General features: G+C 45.0%; 1 protein-coding gene across 3 annotated transcripts in view; it reads left to right on the top strand.

The window, feature by feature from the left end:
* The window catches only part of ADA (adenosine deaminase), a 93666-nt gene that overhangs the window by 43333 nt on the left and 25343 nt on the right, over positions 1-24990 (top strand). For 2 of the 3 annotated variants that reach the window (XM_073582430.1, XM_073582431.1), the window contains exons 2-6: positions 10362-10423; positions 11958-12080; positions 15213-15356; positions 16183-16298; positions 21530-21654. In XM_073582430.1, the coding sequence (XP_073438531.1) occupies positions 10362-10423; positions 11958-12080; positions 15213-15356; positions 16183-16298; positions 21530-21654 (570 nt within the window). Of the gene's footprint in view, positions 1-10361; positions 10451-11957; positions 12081-15212; positions 15357-16182; positions 16299-21529; positions 21655-24990 lie in introns of all 3 variants that reach the window. The other variant, XM_073582432.1, reaches the window with a different exon arrangement.

Genomic DNA, 24990 nt, shown 5'->3' with positions numbered 1-24990 from the left:
ACACCAAAGATTAAGTGCATGGGGGGGGGCTAATGTGTGGGTGCAGATTTGGGGTGGGGAGGGGGATTTATTGTGTGTGTGTGTGTGTGTGTGTGTGTGGAGATTTGGAGAGGGATGGTGTATTTAATTTGTGTGGGGAGATTTGGAGTGGGGATGGGGGTGTATAATGTGTGTGGGGGAGATTTGGAGTGGGGATGGGGGGTTTAATGTGGGGGTAAATTTGAGGACATAAAATGAGGAGCAAAGGGGGAGATGCAGTGCATGTATGAGGTAACAGTACAGGGGAACGGGGGGCATGTATGAGGAAACAATACGGGGGAATGGGGGGCATGTACTGGGGAATGGGGCGCATGTGTGAGGAAACAGTACTGGGGAATGGGGGGCATGTACGAGGAAACAGTATCGGGGGAATGGGTGCAGACACAGTTTGGTGAGTAGGGATGGATGCAGTATGAGTAGCGATGTGAAAAATGTATGTGGACAGAGTACGGGGAGTGAGGGTGATGGGATGTGTGCAGACACAGTGGGGGTATGTGTGTGGGGTATTTCTGAGCAGGCAGTATAGAAAGTGAGGGGGTAAATATATGAGGAGACAGCATGGTGAACAGGGGGGATGTGAGAAGACAGTATAAGGAGGGAGGGGAATAGTGTGAGAAGACAGTATGGGGGAAGAAAAGTGTGTGGGCACAGAATAGAAACTGAGTAGTGGGGGCGTAGCGATGGGAGACAGTATACCAAGGAGGGGGAGTGTGATGACAGAGTACAGTATAGAGACTGGGACCTATAGGGAGGACAGTGTGTAGAGGAGGTCAGTATAAAGAGCATGTACCATAAGAGGGACAGTGTGGGGGTCATATTTTGTGCAGACAATATAGTGAGGGGCAATTATTTATTCAGGGGCTTAGTGTACTGCAGATATTTTTATTCAGGAGCATTATAATGACACTTCTGTCTTTAAGGGCTTCATGTGGATATTTTCTGCAAAAGAGCAGAGAAGATGGAAGTCTGCAGAGACGGCTGTGGATGAGAAAACTCATCATGGGGTCTGGACAAGATGAAGAAAAGAAGAGGAACTCCAGAGACGAAGACATCTATAAGGTACCTGGATGTAATTTTTTTTTTTGTGATACAGACTAATTCTCATGTTTTTATGTATGTTAGGAGCATTAAAGGGGTTGTCTAGGTTTGTGATGAGTCTGCAGTCATTCTATGTGACTGCAGACTTCTGAATTCTCACAGTGCTCACTGCACACTGTCAGGATTCTCTGGTTCTGGCGATTTACATACATGCGGTCATGTGCTGACTAGACATGCGTGGCCTTACTCAGTGAAAATGAACTGAACGAGGCCCGGCACGTCTAGTCGGAATGTGGCCAAAAGTATGCAAATCACATGCTTGTGCTGACATGACTGTCCAAAGGCAAGGGAAAATCCTAAAAGTGTGCAGTTCATTCGTTGCGAGAGTTCATAAGCCTGCAATGTCAGTTTTTCACTGATCATTGAGAGCATTAGGGAGAGCAGCTTGTCGGTACATGACTAAGTATGCAAATCGCATGTGTGCTGGGGAGGTAAAACTGAATTCTTGCCCCAGGTGCCAGAAAACCTAGTTACACCTCTGGAATAAAATCCCAATAAAATGCATTTGTTTGTAGGTGTAACGTGAAAAAATGTGCAAAAATTCACAGGGTACGAATACTTTTTCAAGGAGCTGTGTATAAAAAAAAAAAAAAAATGCCCTAATTTTACCCCTTTACCTTTCCCCTTGATTTCAAGCAGCTGTCCTACCTCATCAGAATGCAGGTTAGATTCTTCATAGGACCGCACCACCAGATTCATCCTTCGTAATGTTATGTATATGAGACATTGTGAAGTAATGCCTCCTGGGATCGCTCATAGGAATAATTTTTTTGTTGTTGCAATAGAGGAAGCCAGCTGTTTTTGTTATTGGGAAAAGTAATTCAACCTTAGGGTAAGCAGCAATTCTCATAATGGAAATCCTCTTTGGGATTTAATTATGATGGCAGAGCTGTATTCCCCAATGAGAAGGTGGAACCATATCCAGCACTTGCAATTTGGCAGCCAGATGCTCACACAGCTATTTTAATATAGATCTTACAGGGAATAAATCTTTGTGAAATTCTTTTGGAGAAAATGTTATTTTGACAAAAATAGATGATTAAAGTCATGCTTTATTCCTGGAGGTCATTCATCATAGTCATTACTGTTATGGACGGCGGAACGCACCAAATCTAAAATAATAGAAGGCGCGTTCGCCGCCCGGGGTCCACCGTGCGGTAGGTGACAAGACCGCTGCTGAACAATGGCAGATGCACCTAATAAGTGCGGTACTGCGCTCGGGTTAACGTCACCCGAACGCTAAGAGCGGCTCTCTTCTGGCACAGAGTCGCGAGGGAAAAGTAATACAAAGACGCGGGCCCTGTTAGTGTCACAGAGGCCTGCGTGTGGCGGCACAGCCGCGAACACCAGTAGCTGCGGTTAGTGCAGCGCAGCGGCAGGTAAAGCCGCAGGCGTCGGCGCCGAGACACGGGCGCCAACGGATGCTAGTGTAGGCGTGGAGCACGTGGCGTGTAGCTTGCCACAAACTGAGACTGACTATCCAACTCACTGTCACCATTCGTATTAACCAAGGGAGGGGATCATAATGAGTCAGTCACCAGTCCATACATCCATCACCATACACACACAGAATATTATGCTACACTAGCGCATCGCTGAGCCGCCCTGCGGGCTTTTTATAGCGATGCGCTTCCGGGACCTTTCATTAGCCTGGGAAGGACCAATCAGATCCGACGCAGGACCTGAGCATGTGACCCCTGCTCTCCAGTGAGAGGTCAAGTTGCGGGCATGCCCAGTAGCACGGCATGAGGACTTAGCCTCAGGAGCAGTTCCCTGCAGAGCAGGTTGCGCTGCCATTGCTGCACCAGAGGTGGCAGCAACATCCAGGTTGTCCGAGCGAGTCTGAGTAGTAAGCCTGGCTTGCTGTGTTGGCTGAGCAACACCTGGAGCGGTCGAGGAAGAATGGGAGACCGCAGGATGTCTGGCTCTGGACTCCTGCTGTGTAGCGCCAGGAATCCGACGCCTAACATTACCCCCCTCCTAGGGCCCCCCCCCTCTGAGCCTCACTGCGCTCAAAGGCCGTGATCAGGAGCGGTGCATGAATATTTTCCACCGGCTCCCAGGTCCGAGCCTCGGGACCATGACCCTTCCAGTCCACCAAATAAAACTTTTTGCCATGGATAAACCTGCGCCCCAAGATGGCGTTAACCTCAAACTCGTCAGATGATAAGCCTGATGACCCGGTGGATGGCTCAGAGAACCGGAGCATGTGAACTGGTTTGAGGAGGGACACATGAAACACGTCCAAAATGGCCAAATGTGGAGGAAGAGCCAGGCGGTAGACCACTGAACTAAGTCGCTCGAGGACCATGAACGGTCCAATGTATCGCGGTGCAAACTTGGGTGACTCGACCCGCAGTTTAATGTTCCGGGTGGAGAGCCACACCATGTTGCCAGGGGAGAAGCTTGGCGCAGGTCGCCGATGCGTGTCGGCGGACGCCCTCATCCTTTCTTTAGATGCCCGGATAGCATCCTGAGTGCGATCCCAAATGTCCCGGGCCTCCACTGCCCAGTCTGCCACCCTGGAGTCAGTGGAGGACACCGGCATTGGGACAGGGACGCGTGGGTGTTGACCATAATTTAGGAGAAAAGGCGTCTGACCAGTGGAATCGGCCACCGCATTGTTTAGGGCAAATTCAGCCCAAGGTAACAAGGATGCCCAGTCATCCTGCCTGGCAGAGACAAAATGCCGTAGATAGGTGACCAAGGTCTGATTGGCCCTTAAGACTAGGCCATTCGTCTCGGGATGGTAGGCGGAAGACAGATTTAGCTCGATGCTGAGTAAGCTGCAGAGCTCCCTCCAAAATCGAGACACAAACTGGGGACCTCAGTCACTTACGATTTTATCTGGCATGCCATATAAACGGAATACCTGCTTAATGAACAGGACGGCCAGACCTCGAGCGGAAAGCAGGCGTGCGATTGGCACCAGATGTACCATTTTGGAAAAATGGTCGGTAACCACCCAGATGACCGTACTGCCACCGGACTTGGGCAGGCCAACTATAAAGTCCATGCCAGCCATCTCCCATGGTCTATCCGCTACTGGCAGGGGAAACAAGAGCCCCGCCGGCCTCTGTCTAGAGGGCCTGTTCCGGGCACACGAGACGCATGCTTGCACGTATGCCTTGACGTCTCGAGCCATATGTGGCCACCAATATGACCTTGCCAGGAGTTCGGTGGTCCGTTTATTACCAAAATGGCCACCTAGCCTGGAGGAATGTGCCCAGGCAAGAACCTCCGGCCGTAGCCGAGGGGGCACCAAGGTCTTGCCTGGCGGTACCGACTCGAGAGCGATAGGAGCCACGGTCGTAAAACTCTCCGGAGGGAGAATTAACCGAGGCTCGGCTTCTCCTTCCTCCGCTGAAACCACCGAGCGTGAAAGAGCATCTGCACGGACGTTCTTCTCTACGGAGAGGTAGTGCAGGGTGAAGCGGAAGCGGGAGAAGAAGAGCGACCACCTGGCCTGATGGGAATTCAGACGTTGGGCCGTCTGAAGGTAGACCAGGTTTTTATGATCCGTAAATACCTGAAAGGGAAACCGGGCTCCCTCCAGGAGATGTCTCCACTCGGAAGAAGCCAATTTCATGGCTAGCAGCTCCCTGTCGCCGATGGAGTAATTTTTCTCCGCCGGTGAGAAGGTCTTGGAATAAAAGAAGCAGGGATGCTTCCGACCTTGAGCATCCTTTTGATACAGGACTGCTCCTGCACCGACGGAAGAAGCGTCTACCTCAAGGATAAACGGCTTATCCATATCGGGACGGTGTAAAATGGGAGCGCCTGCAAAGTGGGATTTTACGGCGAGAAGGCCTTAGAAACCTGTTCGGTCCAAGCCTTAGGGTTAGCTCCTTTTTTCGTCAGAGCAACCAAAGGAGCTACCAGAGTGGAGAAGTGGGGTATAAATTGGCGGTAATAATTAACGAACCCTAAAAAGCGCTGCACCGCTTTAAGAGAATGGGGTTCCTGCCAGTCCATAACCGCTTGTAGTTTGGCCGGATCCATAGCCAACCCCTGGGCCGAGATGACGTAGCCCAGAAATGGCAAGGACTCCTGCTCAAACTGACACTTCTCCAGCTTGGCGAACAGGGAATTCGCCCGCAGGCGGTCAAATACCCTGCAGACATCTTTCCGGTGGGTGGCTAAATCTGGCGAAAAGATGAGGATGTCATCCAGATAGACCACCACTGAGGTAGAAAGCATGTCCTGGAAGACAGCGGGCGCATTACAAAGGCCGAAGGGCATGACCAGATATTCATAATGGCCATCCCGAGTATTGAAAGCTGTCTTCCACTCATCTCCCTCGCGAATACGGATCAGGTTGTATGCCCCTCGCAGATCTAGTTTTGTAAAGAGCCGAGCCCCTCGTAACCTGTCAAACAACTCGGAGATCAACGGGAGGGGGTACTTATTCTTTACCGTGATGGCATTGAGACCCCGGTAGTCGATGCAGGGGCGTAACTCTCCGCTCTTCTTCTGAACGAAGAAGAACCCTGCACCGGCCGGTGACACCGACTTCCTGATAAAACCCCGCGCCAGGTTTTCCCTGATATATTGGGACATAGCCTCTGTCTCCGGGAGAGATAATGGATAGACACAACCTCGGGGAGGTTCTGTGCCTGGCAGGAGGTCAATCGGGCAATCATAAGGACGGTGCGGCGGGAGTGTCTCCGCAGACTTCTTAGAGAAGACGTCCGCGTACTGGTGGTAGGGTTTAGGTAGCGTGGAGAGATCTGTAGGCAGCTCCGTGGACGCTACCTGAAGACTGTCCCTCAGACACCTTCCCTCGCAGTCCTTGCTCCAGCCCAGTATCCTCCCCGAAGCCCAATCAATGTGAGGGGAGTGACAACGAAGCCAGGGAACTCCGAGGAGTACCTGATCGATGCCATGGGGCATAATAAGCAGGGACAGGGTCTCCCGATGTGAGGGTGACATAGCGAGACTGAGTGGGACTGTCTGATGGGTCAATTGTGACGGTAATGGTGCCCCATCCACCACCCTGATAGTCAGAGGTCGTGGGAGTAATACCAGAGGAATAGCGTGACTCTGGGCAAAGGTCGAGGACATAAAGTTCCCCTCGGCCCCGGAGTCCAGAGTGACCTCTGCCTCCCAGGTGGAGGAGCCATTATCTAGTGTACCCCGGAATACCGGTTTAGGTGAGAACTGTCCCGTTTGGGACTGACCACCACCTACGGCCACTGAACAGGGTCGTTTTTTCGGCCGCTGAGGGCATGTGCCAGCCGAGTGGTCAAACTGTCGGCAGTGATAACAGCGCACAGAGCCCCGCAACTGACGTGGCTTAGTGCCGGTGCGAGATACCTCCATGGGCTTGGTGGAGGGAGGCTCCTGTGCGGAATGACTCAGCGGTTCAGTAAAGGTGGGGGCCAAATTAACCTTACGTCTGGATTGAGCCCTCTCCAACCCGCGCTCCGTGAACCGGAGATCAATGCGGGTGGAGACGGCGATCAATTCCTCCAGACTTGTGGGAATTTCTCTGGTGGCTAGAGCATCTTTTACGTGCTCAGCTAGGCCTCTCCAGAACACCGGGACGAAGCCAAGGTCCGAAAGCGGACAGCATAATGGCTAACCGAGAGTGAGCCTTGTGTTAAGGATAACAGTTGGAGAGCCGTATCGTGCGTGACCCGTGGTCCCAAGAAGACCTGCTTCAGAGCCGCGAGGAACTGAGCAGTCCCCTGAACCACAGGATCATCACGTTCCCACAATGGCGTGGCCCACTGTAATGCCGGGCAAGATAACAAGGAGACAATAAAGCCCACCTTAGCCCGCTCTGTAGGAAACCGTGCAGCCAGCAACTCCAGCTGAATGGAGCACTGGCTGACGAATCCCCTACAGGTGGCGCTTTCACCCGAAAACTTATCGGGGAGCGGGAGGCGAGAGATTGTCGGCGAGGGCAAAAGTGTGGGCACACATGAGACGGCCTCGGCGACCGTCTGAGCGGCAGCTAGCGCAGCATTCGCAGCTGAGTTAGTGCTCTCTCCAGCTGCAGAATGTAGCGCTGCAGCTGCTGCACGTCTGCCATTGCCAGCCAGACCCGGCGCTAGTGTAATGTTATGGACGGCGGAACGCACCAAATATAAAATAATAGAAGGCGCGTTCGCCGCCCTGGGTCCACCGTTCGGTAGGTGACAAGACCGCTGCTGAACAATGGCAGGTGCACCTAATAAGTGCGGTACTGCGCTCGGGTTAACGTCACCCGAACGCTAAGAGCGGCTCTGTTCTGGCACAGAGTCGCGAGGGAAAAGTAATACAAAGACGCGGGCCCTGTTAGTGTCACAGAGGCCTGCGTGTGGCGTCGCAGCCGCGAACACCAGTAGCTGCGGTTAGTGCAGCGCAGCGGCAGGTAAAGCCGCAGGCGTCGGCGCCGAGACACGGGCGCCAACAGACGCTAGTGTAGGCGTGGAGCACGTGGCGTGTAGCTTGCCACAAACTGAGACTGACTATCCAACTCACTGTCACCATTCGTATTAACCAAGGGAGGGGATCATAATGAGTCAGTCACCAGTCCATACATCCATCACCATACACACACAGAATATTATGCTACACTAGCGCATCGCCGAGCCGCCCTGCGGGCTTTTTATAGCGATGCGCTTTCGGGACCTTCCATTAGCCTGGGAAGGACCAATCAGATCCGACGCAGGACCTGAGCATGTGACCCCTGCTCTCCAGTGAGAGGTCAAGTTGCGGGCATGCCCAGTAGCACAGCATGAGGACTTAGCCTCAGGAGCAGTTCCCTGCAGAGCAGGTTGCGCTGCCATTGCTGCACCAGAGGTGGCAGCAACATCCAGGCTGTCAGAGCGAGTCTGAGCAGCAAGCCTGGCTTGCCGTGTTTGCTGAGCAACACCTGGAGCGGTCGAGGAAGAATGGGAGACCGCAGGATGTCTGGCTCTGGATTCCCGCCGTGCAGCGCCAGGAATCCGACGCCTAACAATTACTCTATGCCCAGTTCTATCGTGGAGATATTTAGGGAAATTGAGGCTAGGGACAACTGGATTATGAATTAAAGGGCTTTTATTTTAGGCTAAAGAGCATTTTTGCGGAAAGTAAAAAAGTATATAGACATGGCAGCATGTGACCAATGCTAATTCTTTGTAAGGTTTTGCAAAGCCAGGTAGGACTGGGTTAAATTCTAGCACTGCAGGTCTTGATTAGATGCAGCTGACTTGAATAAGACCCTGGGCCTGTGTTAACTAGGTGTGTGCCAGTCTGTTGGATTGAACAGAATCGAAGGTGCTGAAGCTGGTAGGTGTCCAGCCAAAATGTAAGCTATAGCTAGGAGACAAGCCAGAATCTCTCTATGAATGGAGACTGCATGAGTCGGCTAGGAAAGCTGAGCAGTCTGTGTGATGAAATTTGCTGGATCTCGGGCTGAAGGGGATATCAAGGGGGATCGTGCCTCTTCTATGTATGAAGTTTGCTCTGTGAGAAAAGGACTGTAATCTGTTCGCGTGAGCCTGCACTAACATATATGTGTCTGCAGCATGAACTGTTTATTTGCTGTGATACCTTTGTGACCAGAAGAAGCTGTTTTGGTTTTAAATCTTAGAGGTTTATGAAAGCAATAAAACTGCACCTGTTTGGACCAAACAGCATTGCCTGTATGAACGCTGCGTAATGCCTACCTGAAAGAAAAAATCCCTACAGAATTTTTAAAAGGCAGGGAAATGTTTTGCCTTACAGAAAGCAGCAGCTGCGACCCACATGTTATCCTGTCTGTATCCTCTTTTGCTTCCTCCCCTGCCCAGGTGCTGTGGTATGATGAGACCATGACCCTGCAGGGTCATACACGGCCATTACACAGTACACAGCAGGGGCACATTTATAAGATTATCTCAGCACAGGGACATTTTTATTAAACAAATCTAATTGTGGAATGTATGATTATTCTAAGATCTATTGATTAAAATGTACTTTGATCTTGGGACAACCACTTTAAGGTGTCCATACACACAAAATTAAAGTTAATGGAAATGGCTGCCTTAGAATGTAGTGAACCATCAACAAAGTCTTTAGTTTTATTGCAGGTTATGCTTTTCTTGTTTCTTTCAAATATAAATATCATCTCTATTGAGTTGAGACTTCTTATATATGTTTCATTTCTTTATTTTTCAACTATTGACATCAATAAAGAAATAGTGTAAAATAGTTTAACCCCATGCATGACTTTTTGGTTTGGATAGCATGAATTATACAAAAAACTGATGAAGAGATCTGATGTCGTTGTGGGAATATCTTCACCCATTTTGTGGCACATGGTGTCCAGTCATACTGTGCCAGTACAATCATAAGAACCCTGCTGATTTAAGGATTATGGCAGCTGTGTGTAGTGGCAGTTTGAAAACTAACATATCAACTATATATACAGCGCTGGCAAAAATGAAGAGACCACCACATCAAAACTCTGTCATGGGCAGCCCATTCTCCAGACCTGAACCCCATTGAAAACCTCTGGAATGTAATCAAGAGGAAGATGGAGAGTCACAAGCCATCAATCAAAGAGTAACTGCTTACTTTTTTGTGCCAGGAGTGGCATAAGGTCACCCAAAAGCAGTGTGAAAGACTAGTGGCAAGCAGCCAAGACGCATGAAAGCTGGGATTAACAATCATGGTTATTCCACAAAATATTGATTTCTGAACTCTTCCTGAGTTAAAACATTAGTATTGTTGTTTCTAAATGATTATGAACTTGTTTTCTTTGCATTATTTGAGGTCTGAAAGCACTGTTGTTGTTGTTTTTTTTTTTTTTTTAATTTTCACCATTTTTCTTTGTCAGAAAAAAAAAATACAAAACATTTTGCTTGGAAATTCGGAGACATGTCAGTAGTTTATAGACTAAAAGAACAATTTACATTTTACTCCAAAATATACATATAAAGAGAAAAATCAGACAAACTGAACATTTGAAAGTGGTCTCTTAATTTTTGCCAGAGCTGTGATATATATTTACAGTACAATCAATCTAAAAGCTCCAAAAATGTTTGTTCTAGCACTAGATTTCCTAATGGTCTAAATCTATAAAGGTATCCAGGAGGGCCCAATTTGGAGGTTGAGATCCCAAGACTTATAATGCACAATGGTATTGAGTTTTCAACTATGGGAAGAGAGTCTCTGTGTGAAATTTCCATTGTACAATTTGTTTATTTATGAACTTTTTGACTTATGTTTGTTTTTTTGTTGTTTTTTTTCTCTGTTTTCCTTTTCTTTAGGTTGAGCTTCATGTTCACCTGGATGGAAGCTTCAAACCAGAGACAATCATCCATTTTGCAAAGTAATAATCTAGTCATGCTGTATATTGGTAATAGTTAATATTTTTATGTATTAAAGAACAACCCCACACACCACCACTTTTAAAAAATACAATTTGAAAGTAGTAATAATTTAAAAACTGAAATGGAAAACAAATATATAAAATTTAATTCAATTATAAAATATCCTGCACTTTATTAACCAGGTTATAGTTGTTAATTTTTAGTCCATAGTAAAAAAAAACAAAACTGGTAGGTAGTTGCTAATAGGGGCAACTGTTCAAACCGGCACCAGCTCAGGGAGGTTAGTGGCTGCTCCTGCCGGTGATTCAGCTGCTCCATGTCGACGGGGCGTCATGCTGATTGACAGCCGAATTCCCGCATTTAGGCAGTGGAGAGCTGGCTGTCAATCAGCATCACTTTGGCAGTCACGCCCCATAAACAGCAGAGTGGATGAGAAGCCGCTGCTCCGTCAACGTGATGTCAGTACAAGCTGCAGAACCACTGGCAAGAGTGGTCTGGACCACTATTTGCTGGCAGAGAACGGCGCTGGGCACAACAGGCATGTTAGTTTTTCAGCCCATAGTGAAAAAAATGTCATAGTCCTGGATAGCCCCTTTAATGATAGGTACACAGGGCCGTCCTTCCTTGCCTCACAGAACAGTCCTGTAAAAATAACTTGATTTTTCACAGGTATATGTATGCAATAGCCGGACTATCTTATTTCCTTCTCGGCCTTCCAGCTTCATTTTTACTTTTTGCTTCACGACTTATTGATTACTATCAACAAACTGATTAACAGCCACAGATTTTTTTTTATATGGTTGCCAGACAGTGTGTCCCTAGCAACTAGTCTGTCTCAGGTTGTTCTTTCTTTACCTGTGGAGTAAATTGATACTGAGGTGAAGATGAAGAATTGACTAGGACGTTTTACATATGCCATGATTTTACCTATATTTTATTGATCTTAATACAATTTTTGAAAAGCTCCTCATGTCATACTCAGAGGAGAGGAAATTGGGCAAGGGCATGTGTACTTCATGTTCAGAAGCAGGCCATGCGGCTACGATGGCGTCCATGGGAGAGGGGACCTGTTCCTGGATTTTCCATCTCTTTTCTTATTCAATAGTGAGAACTCATCAAATCATAGAATGTTAGAATTGAAAGGGACCTCCAGGGTCACCATGTCCAACCCCCTGCTCAGTGCAGGATTCACTAAACCATCTCAGACAGATGTCTGTCCAACCTCTGTTTGAAGACTTCCATTGAAGGAGAACTCGCCACCTCTCGGGGCAGCCTATTACACTCATTGGAATTGGAAGGGTTAGGAATTGGTCCAGGAGTTATTTAAAAGGTCATGGATTGGGAAAACGAATACCAAACTCTTTTGTACAGGGTAGCAAAACCAACATCTTAATGGAGGTCCATATTAATCTTTGGTATGTAGCTAAGATATGAAGTGCTGTTTGTGAGGGTTCTCCTACTATAGAGTTGTTGTGGCTGTCCTTTCTGTTTTTTTATCATATTTCTACTAATGTGCAATGTTCCTCCATGCAGGAGAAGGCAGATCAAAATCCCAGCGGACACAGTGGAAGGACTCCTTAAGGTCATATCATATGATGAACCTCTAAGTCTGACAGAATTTCTGGGCAAATTCAACCATTACATGCCTGCCATAGCGTGAGTCATTCACCAGCCGCCTCCAGCTCCCTGTCATTACAATTTCTAATTTGTCTTCCCCATGTGTAACCATTTATATACCAGATGTTCCCAGATTGTGCTATGAACGCTGATCCCAATGGTCAGTGAAGAGAAGGCGTCCTCAGGCGAATTCTTCATTTGTTTTTGTGCAATCTTCTGGGGTTATTGATATAAATGAAAACACAGGAAAAGTTAATAAGGTCAAGGTTCGGACAAGCTGGAGGCCCAACTGTGCCTGGGATAGAATGCAGTAACAGGAGCCAATATGGCAGCCATAAAGCAGGACTATACCAGCTTTGTGGGCACATAGGGAAAAAGCACTTTGATTCTCCAGATTAAATTTTTTTTATATACAGTTATCAAATAGTTGTGAAATCCATCAGAAAGTAATGTATAGCTAACAGGATTCTAAAGTACAAAGGCCCCAATTCATTAAGACTGGCATTTTGTATGCCAGTCTTAATGAGGGTCGCACATGTCACTTAATGAATTTGGCGCATCTCATCAGTGGTGATATAGAAGAGTTAATGGTTTGCTTTTATATCCCTTTAAATGCCTTTAAGACTTCAATTGCCTTTTGCCTTATTATTGCTAGAATTATTCTTATGTAGACTAGTAGTCTCTGTCTTCAAGGAAACTATACTTGTTATCATATTTGTTCTCCACAACGTGTTCTGGGTGCATTGTAAACAAGGTACGACCCTGAGGTGATGGTGGGGGCCAAATGAGCTCCATAGAGTCACATATTGTTGTAAATGGTATAAAAACATGTCTTGTATTTCATTACGTCAGATAAACTGATTTGACCACGGCTTGTGTGTCGAGTCTCTTTGTCTCCAAGCGCTTGCAACAGAAAGGGCGAAAAACCTGGTAATTCGGACTCACTGGTGATCTGGCACAGCTGACGCTTGGTCAGAAGAAAAGCAGCTACGACAGTGGCATGTATCTTTATGCACCATGCCATAAACATTACTTAAGTCATGGGGTAACATTTCTGGCGATTGATTAACTTGACGGGCAGGCATAGCCACTTTCTCTCTTAGACCGGGGTCACACTTGCGAGTGCAGTGTAAGAAACTCGCGCCAGTCTCTCGCCTCAATACCCGGCACTGCCGCCGGTGGTCCGGACCGGTGCGTTCAGCTGCATAGAGACATGCACCCGCACACTCCGGTCCCGAGTGCCGGCGGCAGTGCTGGGTATTGAGGCGAGAGACTCGCACGAGTTTCTTACACTGCAGTCGCAAGTGTGACCCCGGCCTTACCCCAGCTTTGTCCTGCTCTGCCCATTTTTGCAGCGCTGCTTGAAACCACCATAAGTTGCAAAATTTTTCAAAGTGTTTTCCTCACGCTTTCTGGCAAAAACACTTTGATGAATTTCCTGTTATAGGTCCTTAGTCATGACCGGAGCACTGAACACTTTTTATTTTATTTTTTTAAAGAGGTGAGGTGACTAAAAAAACAGCAATTCTGGCATTTTTATTTTTTCTTCTACATGACGTTTATGGTATGACTTTTAATTTTATATTTGGATAGATTGGGTATTTGCGAACTTGGCGATATTACATTTTTTTTCCCCTTTTATTTTTGAATGTGGAAAGGGTGGCAATTCAAACTTTTTTAATTTACATTTTTTTCATATTTAAACTTGAACTTACATTTGTTTGATTGTTTTTACTATATACTACAACAACACAGTACTGCAACATGTATATCATTTAACGATCTCCAAAGCAGGCCAGCCTGCCACAGGTATGACAGCAAAAGGGGCCTTGCATATTTTTTATTTATTTCTTTTACTCACTTATAGAGCACCATTAATTTCCACATCACTGTATAGACACCATCATCACTGCTCCGCTAGTACTAACACATGCTCATTACAGGATTTAGCAGGGCAGAGCAAAGTTTGCCTGTGCTTGAACTGCTCAGGTGCGAGATTTCTAGCGCTGTATGGATGACTTAGGATGCATCATCTGCATCAATCGAGGAAGGAGGCGCAAGAGTGGGGATGGAGGAGGCGACAGGCAAAGACCAACAATGCCCATCAGACTAGACCAGATCACGTTCAATAACATACGGCCTGGGAGAATGATAAAAAGTATTTTTTGGATATGCAGGAGGAATTGGGGGATTAAATACAGATTGCTGGACTGTGGTACAGGAGGCGTTTAGGGTGGTGGCTTTAGTGTATATTGGGAAAACCTGCTTGCAGGTTCCCGTTTAGTGGTAAAACAGCAGCGATTGGAGCTAGCTCTGGTGGCTGCTGTTAGAGGCAGGTGCTATCTGTATAACACAGCTGGCACCCGGTATGTATGATGCAGGCTCAACTCCTGACTGTGCTCAATACATGCGCATCCCACACCCGACATACATGTAAGGTGCATGCCGGGAAGGGGTTAAACAGTATTTGAATTGCAATATCGGTCATGTTATTTTATAAAATTGCATGAACCAAAAAGAGGCAGCACTCCAAAGGTTTATGATGCAAAATCGGATTTTGGTCGGCTTATGCAGGAAATTAAAAAAAATATTTTTTAGAATATCAGGATTGAGCTCATGATTCCTCATCACAAGACGATTATCACTGACTGGGCGTCCATCATGTGATGTGGAAATAGACTATTTCCCTTGAGAATGAGAAACCCCCCCCAAACGATGACCCAATACGACCTGATTTCTCCAGACCTCATGATGAGCCTCATTAGGAATATTTGTGATGTTTGCATAATTGGTAAAGTACAGTCCTCATTAGGGTGTGTTCACAGAGTCTTTTTGCTGAGTTTTTGAAGCAGAAACTAAGTTTTTGAGGGGGATTTTTTTGAGAGTTTCCACTTAGTTTTCACTCCAAAAACTCAGCAAAAAGACTGAGTGTGAACATATCCTTTGGGTATGTTCACACACAGAGCCTGATTCATGAAAGTTTTTATGAAAGGTGTACACCATTCGTCCAACACGCCTGATTCATGAAGAGGTTTGAGCATGGTGGCAGGACAAATCCACAGCAACTGAGCTGTAAGATCCTGTACAACTCGTGTTTTGTCTTTCCATATATAATCCCTATAAAAAACATTTCACCGTGATGATGAATGATCGGTTTGTTTCTTCTTGTAGAGGTGACAGAGAAGCCATTAAGAGGGTTGCTTATGAATTTGTCGAAATGAAAGCAAAGGAAGGGGTGTTGTATGTGGAGGTCAGATACAGCCCTCATCTTCTGGCCAATTCCAGAGTGGATCCAATTCCATGGGGACAGAAGGAGTAAGTGATGTTTTTTTTAGATGGTAGCATCCATACCTCACCTAAGAGATCCAACACCACATTATAGACATATCTCAAAGATTCATGATGAGAGATGTTCACCGTCTTCTAAAATTTCCCATATTCCCATTAAATATTAGACATTATAGCTGGTGGCCTATATTTCCCTATATCACACACTGCTTCTGGGTACTGATTCTCCTTGTGGAGATCCAGCCTCTGTAGAAAGTCGAAGTCTTTACATTGTATAATGACAGCTGCTGATCAGTGCTGGGCATGTGGTTGGACTAGGAAGCACAAGGTCAGTTGTCATGTAGTGACAATCTCCTGCTGATAAAACGCTGATTGTATTGAAACAGCAAAATACAGCCCAGTAAGTGTCACATCACTGGATTCAGGAACTCTGCTCCTACATTATGGTGCCCTCGGATTTCATAGCAAAAAACGGGTAACAGATTTTCTTTGAATGTAAAAATTAGCTTATCATAAGGAAGAAAACTGTCTCTGTAGTGCCATCTATAGGTAGTTACCTGTCAGTCTAGTTCAGACCCATTGTACACCCTTGAAAGATGTTATAAGAATATCACATCATGCAGAGGGAAATGGTACCTGGGTGGAATTATTCTGCTATATTCGCAGTATTTTTTCCCAATTATATAACTATTGGTCTACAATACAAATCCCTGTATCCAACAGAGGCAGAGACGACCAACATCCACAGCTCCACCTAGTGTCTACCATTGCCATAGACTTTCTCATTAGCTGCGCAATAGCCGGACTGCATTAATAACGAGTTGTTGTCCTTGTACCACTCTTGTCTCCGCAGAGGAAACATCACACCGGATGATGTAGTTAACCTTGTTAATCAAGGATTACGAGAAGGAGAAAAAGCCTTCAACATCAAAGCCAGGTCTATTCTATGCTGCATGCGGCACATGCCAAGTAATGTATTCCAGCCCCTGTTGCTCTCTTTTATCTTCTATCCTGGCATAGATTGTATTGTAGATAAGTTACTGAGCAGGACACTATCTGTCCTATATGAAGTATTGGGCACACGCTATATATAGCTTAGCCTGCGTTGACTCATATGTCAGTGCGCAGTGCCTAGGCCATACGCTATATATTGTAGGTTGGCAAAATTACTATATGTGATAGGAAGATGGAGGGCCTGATTCATCAATTGCATTTTCTTTTTAAATTTGCTTTTTTTATATGTATATTTTGGTGTTTGCAGATTCTTTTTTTTTTTTTTTTTTTGCTTCAAATGGATCACACGGTTCATATATAATACAGTCATGGACGAAAGTGTTACCACCTGTAAAATTGTTCCATAAAATGACAATTATTGCCGCCTTTCCAAATTTGTGAGTAGAAAACTTTGCTTCAAGCATGTGATGCTCATTCAAACTTGCCTGTGGCAAGTAGCAGGTGTGGGCAATATGAAAATCACACCTGAAACCAGATAAAAAGGGGAGAGGTTGACTCAATCTTTGCATTGTGTGTCTGTGTGTGCCACACTAAGCATGGCGAAAAGAGCAAGGAGAAGAAAACTGAGGACCTGAGAACCAATATTGTTGAAAAATATCAACATTCTAAAGGTTACAAGTTCATTTCCAGAGATCTTGTGGGTGAAATGTGAAAAAATATTTAAAATTTCACTGGGTATGAATACTTTTTCGGTCAATTATGTAAAATAGAAAACTTATTAGAATTTAGCTTACAGACAAAGCCATTCGCACAGCCTCTATGAGGTGATATACGGAGACCCTAGCATTCTAAGTTATGGACATGTAAGGGAGAGATCTGGCCGACATCACTCTCCGCTTCCCTAAACATCCTGCTACGGTACTCCTGAGTGTGCGTGGTCTTTATGGAGACTTGTTACTTACCACGTTGTGGGCCACAAGCGTTCTGATGGAATGGGGACATTAACGTCATGCGATGAATCAGGGAGACTAATGACTATAAAATCACATAAAACACCATATCTGTACAGTAACATTCGGGAAGTCTTCAGAGAGGGTGTTTGTACAACTTCTCCACCTTTTACAAACATTGACTTGTTATGGTTTGCTGTATGGTGCCCCTTATGAGATAGCATTTGCCCCCTAAAGACATTGTTGGTAGGAGATTTAACCTCAATAGCAAAACACAATGCACTGGTGCATGGAAATTGGCACCGGGTTGAGCTTGATGTATGAGATAGGAAATTCTAGTGGTAGGTTAGTGCTAAAAATGCAGACCAGCAAAAAACAAAATGCATATTCAAAGTCAAAAGGTTTGTCTCTGTGTAACGATGTCTTCAATCGATTTCCTGTGCCAGTAAGTAAGAGAATAGAATTGTCCCCATGAAGGCTAAAAATGTAGACCAGAACATTATTGTGAGGTGTACATGTATGGACACGAAATGGCAGCCATGACAATCCCATAAGAAGATTGTGTGTAACCTGTAGATTGTCTTCCATGAAAACTGTAAATCCATATGATCGTTACATCTTGGCCAACTATGTCTAACCCTTGGGTGCCTACCAATGTTCCTACCAGCTCAGCACACAATGGTGACATAAATCATGCTTGCGTCACCATAGATATTGGGAAAACTGTAAGAACCTTGTTCAGCTTCCAGAGCAATGACCAAGTCCATGTTTTGCCAGATTATCTGACAGGGTCAAAATCAAACTAGTTCCTCTAATCTTTCTTTCAGTATCAAATATGGTCTCATTCAGATGATTCAATTCCTTGTAGTAATCCCTGTAGTCTAGTCTATCCGGTTCCTCTGCTGTTTGTTTGTGATATAACTTCAAGTAATGAGTGAATGGCTTGTGTACTTGTACCGTACTACAGGAAGGTGTTGACATAGGTAGATATAGTTGCATGACTCTGAAGAAGGGGAAAGGCCATAAACAAGGTAGAGTTCATTGGTTTTCATTAACTTTTTTACTTGGTAGGAAAATAGCTATTATTCCCAGACTTTGTGGGAGAATTAACTTTTTAACTTCCAACATACATTCACAACACAGAGGATTACTGGAAAAGTCTAAAATCAAGACATTAACAAATGACACCGCACCATCTAATACTTGCTCAGCACAGTCCCTACCTACATAAGCCTGCAGCTGTTGTATACTTCAGAAATGGTGTGACTCTTCCCAATGGGCTGTATCTGTATCACATTCCCTTAAAAACATGCTGCCGAGATGCAGTAAGAAACAGCCTGTTGTGACGCTGTTTATGGGGAAAAATAGTAACCCTTTTTCTTATCTTGTACAAACGGTCATTGATGACACCAAAAACTGTTAGTATTACAACTGGCTCAGCTATTGTTGTGGTCCACTAGCTCAGCATTACATGGCATCGAATTGACTTACATGCCAGGGGTGCCTTTGGGACCCCAAAGGCAGCAGGACCTGAGAGCAGCTACTACCTTAGTACCTGGACCACCACCTATCAGAATTTTATAAGATGTCTAGTAAGAGACAAGATCTCTTTAACAGAGGTTTTCTAAAGTTGTATCTTCAGGAGCGCACCGCTCCCCGGGTTCCTGATTTTGCCGGGGACGGTGCGCTCCTGAAGATTGACAATTTAGCATAAATGCACGTCTTGTCCAAACTGTGCTTTTTCCCACTCTGCTAGCAGAGGTGTCTAGCATGGAAGTTGTACAGTCGTGAAATTAGAACATTGCTTGCATGTAGTGAAGCATAGAACCTGCTCTCCTTACCTTATGTGCAAGCTACATATGCTCTTTATCTAGGTAACCCTGCAAGCTGCACGTACTCCATAGCTAGGTAACCATGCAAGCTGCATGTGATTCTTAACTAGGTAACCCTGCAAGCCGAATACGCTCCTTACCTAGGTAACCCTGCAAGCTGAATACGCTCCTTACCTAGGTAACCCTGCAAGCTGAATACGCTCCTTACCTAGGTAACCCTGCAAGCTGAATACGCTCCTTACCTAGGTAACCCTGCAAGCTGAATACGCTCCTTACCTAGGTAACCCTGCAAGCTGAATACGCTCCTTACCTAGGTAACCCTGCAAGCTGAATACGCTCCTTACCTAGGTAACCCTGCAAGTTGCAAGCGCTCTTTTACCAAGGTAACCCTTCAAGCTGCATACGCCCCTTAGCTAGGTATCCCTGAAAGCTGCTTTTGCTTCTTACTTGGGTAACCCTGCAGCTGCACGCACTCCTTAACTAGGTAACCCTACAAACCGCATGTGCTTCTTACTTGGGTAACCCTGCAAGCTGGATATGCTCCTTACCTAGGTAACCCTGCAAGCTGCATGCACTCCTTTCTTAATTTTTCCCACAAGCGGCATGTGCTTCTTACTTGGGTAACCCTGCGAGCTGCAAGTGCTCATTTCTTAAGTAATCCTACAAGCCGCATGTGCTGCTTACTTGGGTAACCCTGCAATTTAGGTAACCCAGATTACCTATGTAAGGAGTGTGTGTAGCTTGCAGGCTTTATGCGATACTAAAATACCACTCTGATAATGTGCCGGTGCATGGCTACTTACAGTAAAATTATGTGGACATATTTTCATCCACTCGAGAGAGAACATATCTCTGGTATAGGTTGCCTCACCTTTTTATGTCAAGCCATGAATAAGCGATCTTATGAGGATAAAACAGGGCTGTGATCTCATTGGTGGAGATCTTGTTAATCCACAAATCCACCCCTCATCTAGTCCCGGAAACTGACACTTCACTGACTCATCCACTCCACATTGGAGTATAGAAAACAAAGTTCCAAAGAAATAATAACATGATGTCATCAGTTGTCATCGATACTCCTTGTCAGCAGCTATTATTTGCTTAATACCAGTAATTCCCTAAGAAACAACAACATTAAGTTATTTATATTGTGAAGTCTGAATTCAACAGCGTCAGGATGAGTTCTCACATTATACTGGAGTACCGTATTTTAAAGATTTTAATGCTATTTAACTTGTCAATTAAAAAAGGTGCAGGTTGTCAGAGTCTCTCACCACTCAGAATAACACATTGACAAAACCTGGAACCACAAATGAGGATTGACATTTACAGTCCTTGCCCCTAGCGGTTGCCTGAGCCCCTGCAATTGAAATTTTGCCTTGGCCCAAATGGTAACCAAATACGGAGGATGGGACAATAAAAACCATTCACTCTGTGTTAACATCGGTAAGGGGTAGTAAGCGTTAGCCGTAAGGTTTATAAATCCTTCAATTACTGTGTATGAAAAAATACCACCCTATTGTCCATAGGGGCAGTAATAGTAAATTATACCAAGTGTTTTAGCCAGCAGAGGGCAGCAGTGAGAACAGGAGAAAGTACCGCCCACGCTTAAGAAAAATGTCTGCTCCATCCTGATGCATGATGGGAGTAAAATTATAATATTTAGCAAAAGTTCCTATTAGTTCCTCCTTATATTAAATGGTAACATTTCAGTAGTGACTGTGCAACATATTTCTATGGTTTCATGCATAAGTTGTGCTATATTGTACTTTTCAGCTATAATATCATGGGGTTTACTTTATGTCAAATTCCTATACAGGCAAATGGTAGAGGTTATCCTCAACTTCATTCACTCTCACCACAACAGGTTAATGGCTGAACCCGTGATTGGATGCTTAAATCTACAACATGACCCCTAACTGCCACAGGTCTTTAAAGAGTAAGTAAACTTTTGGGAAATATTTGATATCTTTTCGGCCCTTTCATTCTGAGTAGATAGCTTGGTGCCCAAGTCCCTGAATAGCTGCGCAAAATTTAGAAGTGTTCAGCTGAGGAGACAGGAGTGCAGAGTACGGATGCAGAAGACTGGCATGAGCTTACCGTACACCGATGTGTGCATGCTCAGACAGGAGCTCTGCGCTTCGGTCTACTGAACTGCGCACTTCTAATAGGTTTTTAAGAGCTCCTTGGGTTCTCTGATCCCCATCTATCTGCTCAGTATTAAAGGGCTTAAATAATTTTAACGATTTCCCACAAGTTTACTTACTTTTTAATAGCATTGATCTTCTCATGTGCACCAAAGGGATCTTTTGCACCCCTTAGAGCTTTAGGGATGCCCAGGTGCTATAGTAACCCCTGCACCCACTATAGTTATGCCCGTAGTGACACAACGTTACATTAAGCCTCAGTGATAGAGGTGTGATGCATACCTATACATTGAATGTTTTCTTCTGATCTCCTTTAGACTGGTCCTTAGAGGTGGTGGAACTTTGCAAGAAGTATCAGAATGACACCGTAGTAGCAATCGATCTGGCTGGTGATGAATCTCTGAACCTCGAGGCAGCTCCAGGGCACAGGAAGGCATACGAGGTGACCTGCATACAATGACGTTACTGTGTACAATATCCTAGTTGTAAAACCTTAGTAAAGGGGACACCATGTGAAAAGTGAGCATAGTGGGTTTCTTGTAGAAGCAAACCAAAAAATAGCCAACCAGAGATGTTCATAACATGCTAACACCTCTGGGAAAGAACATGACCAACACCAGCATAGCAAGTACAATGGCTGCTATACATGGATGCAGGGAACTTTTTTTTTTTTAGAGTGGGGGTCTTGAGCTGACGGCTGTCAGGGCATGCTGGGAGTTGTGTTTTCACAACATCTGGAAAAGTAGAGGTTGGATACCGCTGCTGTGAATGGCATAAATGATTACAAGTGGTGCTGTTTGCTTTAGGTATGTCAGCTCTATGGCTGAGGTTTGTGGATATTTCCCTACCTCTCCCTCTTGCAGCCATTTTGTGTGTGTGTAAGAAGCCAGTGGATGGAACAGTAGAGCTCTGTGCTCTCGCAGCCCCTCTCCTTGTTCTTCTGCTGCCATTGACCTTGGCTGGCTTCATATTTTTAATCAGTTCATTTGTAGAAGGAATATTTTGAATGTGGCACATGACTGAGTGGCTGAACCCTGAGTCCTGACTTCTTGATGTATCTTTATTAATATCCATGTGATGCCAATCTTACAGCTTACAGTTTCACATTATATACTGCATATATAGTGATTGTTAGTTAAGGGGTTCTTCACAACCCCACTATAGTACCTATGACTTGGTATTTGAAAACTAGATATGGTTAATGGGGTTGTCCTATCAATAGACTGGTCTGACAGCTGATAATATTGAGGAAAGTTAAAATCGATGACATATTGGTATCTATAAATGTTACACAACATACACTCACTGGCCACTTTATTAGGTACACCATGCTAGTAAGGGGTTGGACCCCCTTTTGCCTTCAGAACTGCCTCAATTCTTCGTGGCAGAGATTCAACAAGGTGCTGGAAGCATTGCTCAGAGATTTTGGACCATATTGACATGATGGCATCACACAGTTGGCGCAGATTTGTCGGCTGCACATCCCTGATGCGAATCTCCCGTTCCACCACATCCCAAAGATGCTCTATTGGATTGAGATCTGGTGACTGAGGAGGCCATTTGAGTACAGTAAACTCATTGTCATGTTCAAGAAACCAATCTGAGATGATTCGAGCTTTATGACATGGCGCATTATCCTGCTGAAAGTAGCCATCAGATGTTGGGTACATTGTGGTCATAAAGGGATGGACATGGTCAGCAACAATACTCAGGTAGGCTGTGGCGTTGCAACGATGCTCAATTGGTACCAAGGGGCCCAAAGAGTGCCCAGAAAAAATTCCCCACACCATGACACCACCACCACCAGCCTGAACCGTTGATACAAGGCAGGATGGATCCATGCTTTCATGTTGTTTACGCCAAATTCTGACCCTACCATCCGAATGTCGCAGCAGAAATCGAGACTCATCAGACCAGGCAACGTTTTTCCAATCTTCTACTGTCCAATTTCGATGAGCTTGTGCAAATTGTAGCCTCAGTTTCCTGTTCTTAGCTGAGAGGAGTGGTACCCAGTGTGGTCTTCTGCTGCTGTAGCCCATCTGCCTCAAAGTTCGACGCACTGTGCGTTCAGAGATGCTCTTCTGCCTACCTTGGTTGTAACGGGTGGCAATTTGAGTCACTGTTGCCTTTCTATCAGCTCGAACCAGTCTGCCCATTCTCCTCTGACCTCTGGCATCAACATGGCATTTCCGGTCACAGAACTGCCGCTCACTGGATTTTTTTTCTTTTTCGGACCATTCTCTGTAAACCCTAGAGATGGTTGTGCGTGAAAATCCCAGTAGATCAGCAGTTTCTGAAATTCTCAGACCAGCCCTTCTGGCACCAACAATCATGCCACGTTCAAAGGCACTCAAATCACCTTTCTTCCCCATACTGATGTTCGGTTTGAACTGCAGGAGATTGTCTTGACCATGTCTACATGCCTAAATGCACTGAGTTGCCGCCATGTGATTGGCTGATTAGAAATTAAGTCTTAACACACAGTTGGACAGGTGTACCTAATAAAGTGGCCAGTGAGTGTATATTATTGGCAGTCAAATACCCCATAATCCTAACAGGTTGTCTAGAATAGACTATTTTCCAGCTATGCTATGGCTAAAAACATAGTTGCCAACATTTCCCACCCAGTAATGCCCACTTTCAGATGGGGATTACATAAACTGCACCGCTTTTGGACCGTGGTCCGTAAAATCTGTGACCGTTGGTAACTAAGTAATAGATGGGGTCTCCAAATCCCAATAGGACCTATGGAAAAGGGTTCTCATGATGGGACATTTTATTTAAAAGGATGTGTCATCAGACAATTATCTATGGTTTCAATCAGGTTTTTATGTTCAATTTTTTTAAACTTTTTTTTTTATTATTTTTCACATTAATTTAATCTTTCATTTTCTGTATGGTAAAACAAATGCAATTTCACACTGGCACCTAGGCCAAACATTGGATTCCTACTGCCTGTTGGACACATTGCCATTTGAAGAAATAGACTGATCCTGTGCTGTCTGCTGCACATTGAGTGACACCTTTCATTGTAATTGTGTCTGTGATGATAATGAGACTACTGAAAAGTTATATGTACTGAACAGAAAGTGTGGGTCTATTATAAGGCTTTGTGACCAGTGTAAAAATTGCATTATTTATTTATTTTTATTATTATAGTGATACTGAAAAAAGAAAAAACAACATTTAACATAACAAAATCTAGGCACTAGGGGCTGCCCGTACAAAACTTGTCACAAATGTGCTCCAGTTCCTTCTCCCTCCATCCCAGAGTGGCTCTATGTGCACCAGGAATTTCTGCAACATTTTGAGAAATCTTCAACTTTTTGCTCTAAAATGTTAAAAAATCTTCAAAGTCCGAAAAAAGACGATTTTGGACTTTGCACAAATTTCATGAACGGTATGAGCTATTTTGATGCAGTTGGTGCAAAAAACATCTGCGAATACCACAAAATAAAAAAAAATGATGAATTGGGATAGGAATAGGTCATATTCTAATGGCACATTCCCTGTAAAGTGTTGTTCACACAGTCTTGAGCTGTGAATGGGACTTTGGCTGCTCAGTCAGTGTCTACCTCACAAGTTTTGGGCAGGACCCTCTCTTTGTATGAGTGCAGGGCAGTTACAGAAGCACTGATTGATCTCCACCTACATTAACAATACTGTAAACTATGGACTGAGGCGTCTGTGAGGGATGTGACCCACCGGCTTAATGTATTAATGTATAGTGAGGTGGCACTAGGGTTCTAGTCCTCTTCCTCTCTGAAGAGAGAATTTA

Source organism: Dendrobates tinctorius, unplaced genomic scaffold (assembly GCF_039654945.1).
Source record: "Dendrobates tinctorius isolate UK_male_01 unplaced genomic scaffold, ASM3965494v1 ptg000071l, whole genome shotgun sequence".
NCBI classification, from domain to species: Eukaryota; Metazoa; Chordata; class Amphibia; order Anura; family Dendrobatidae; genus Dendrobates; species Dendrobates tinctorius.
This window is presented reverse-complemented; position numbering and strand designations above follow the sequence as displayed.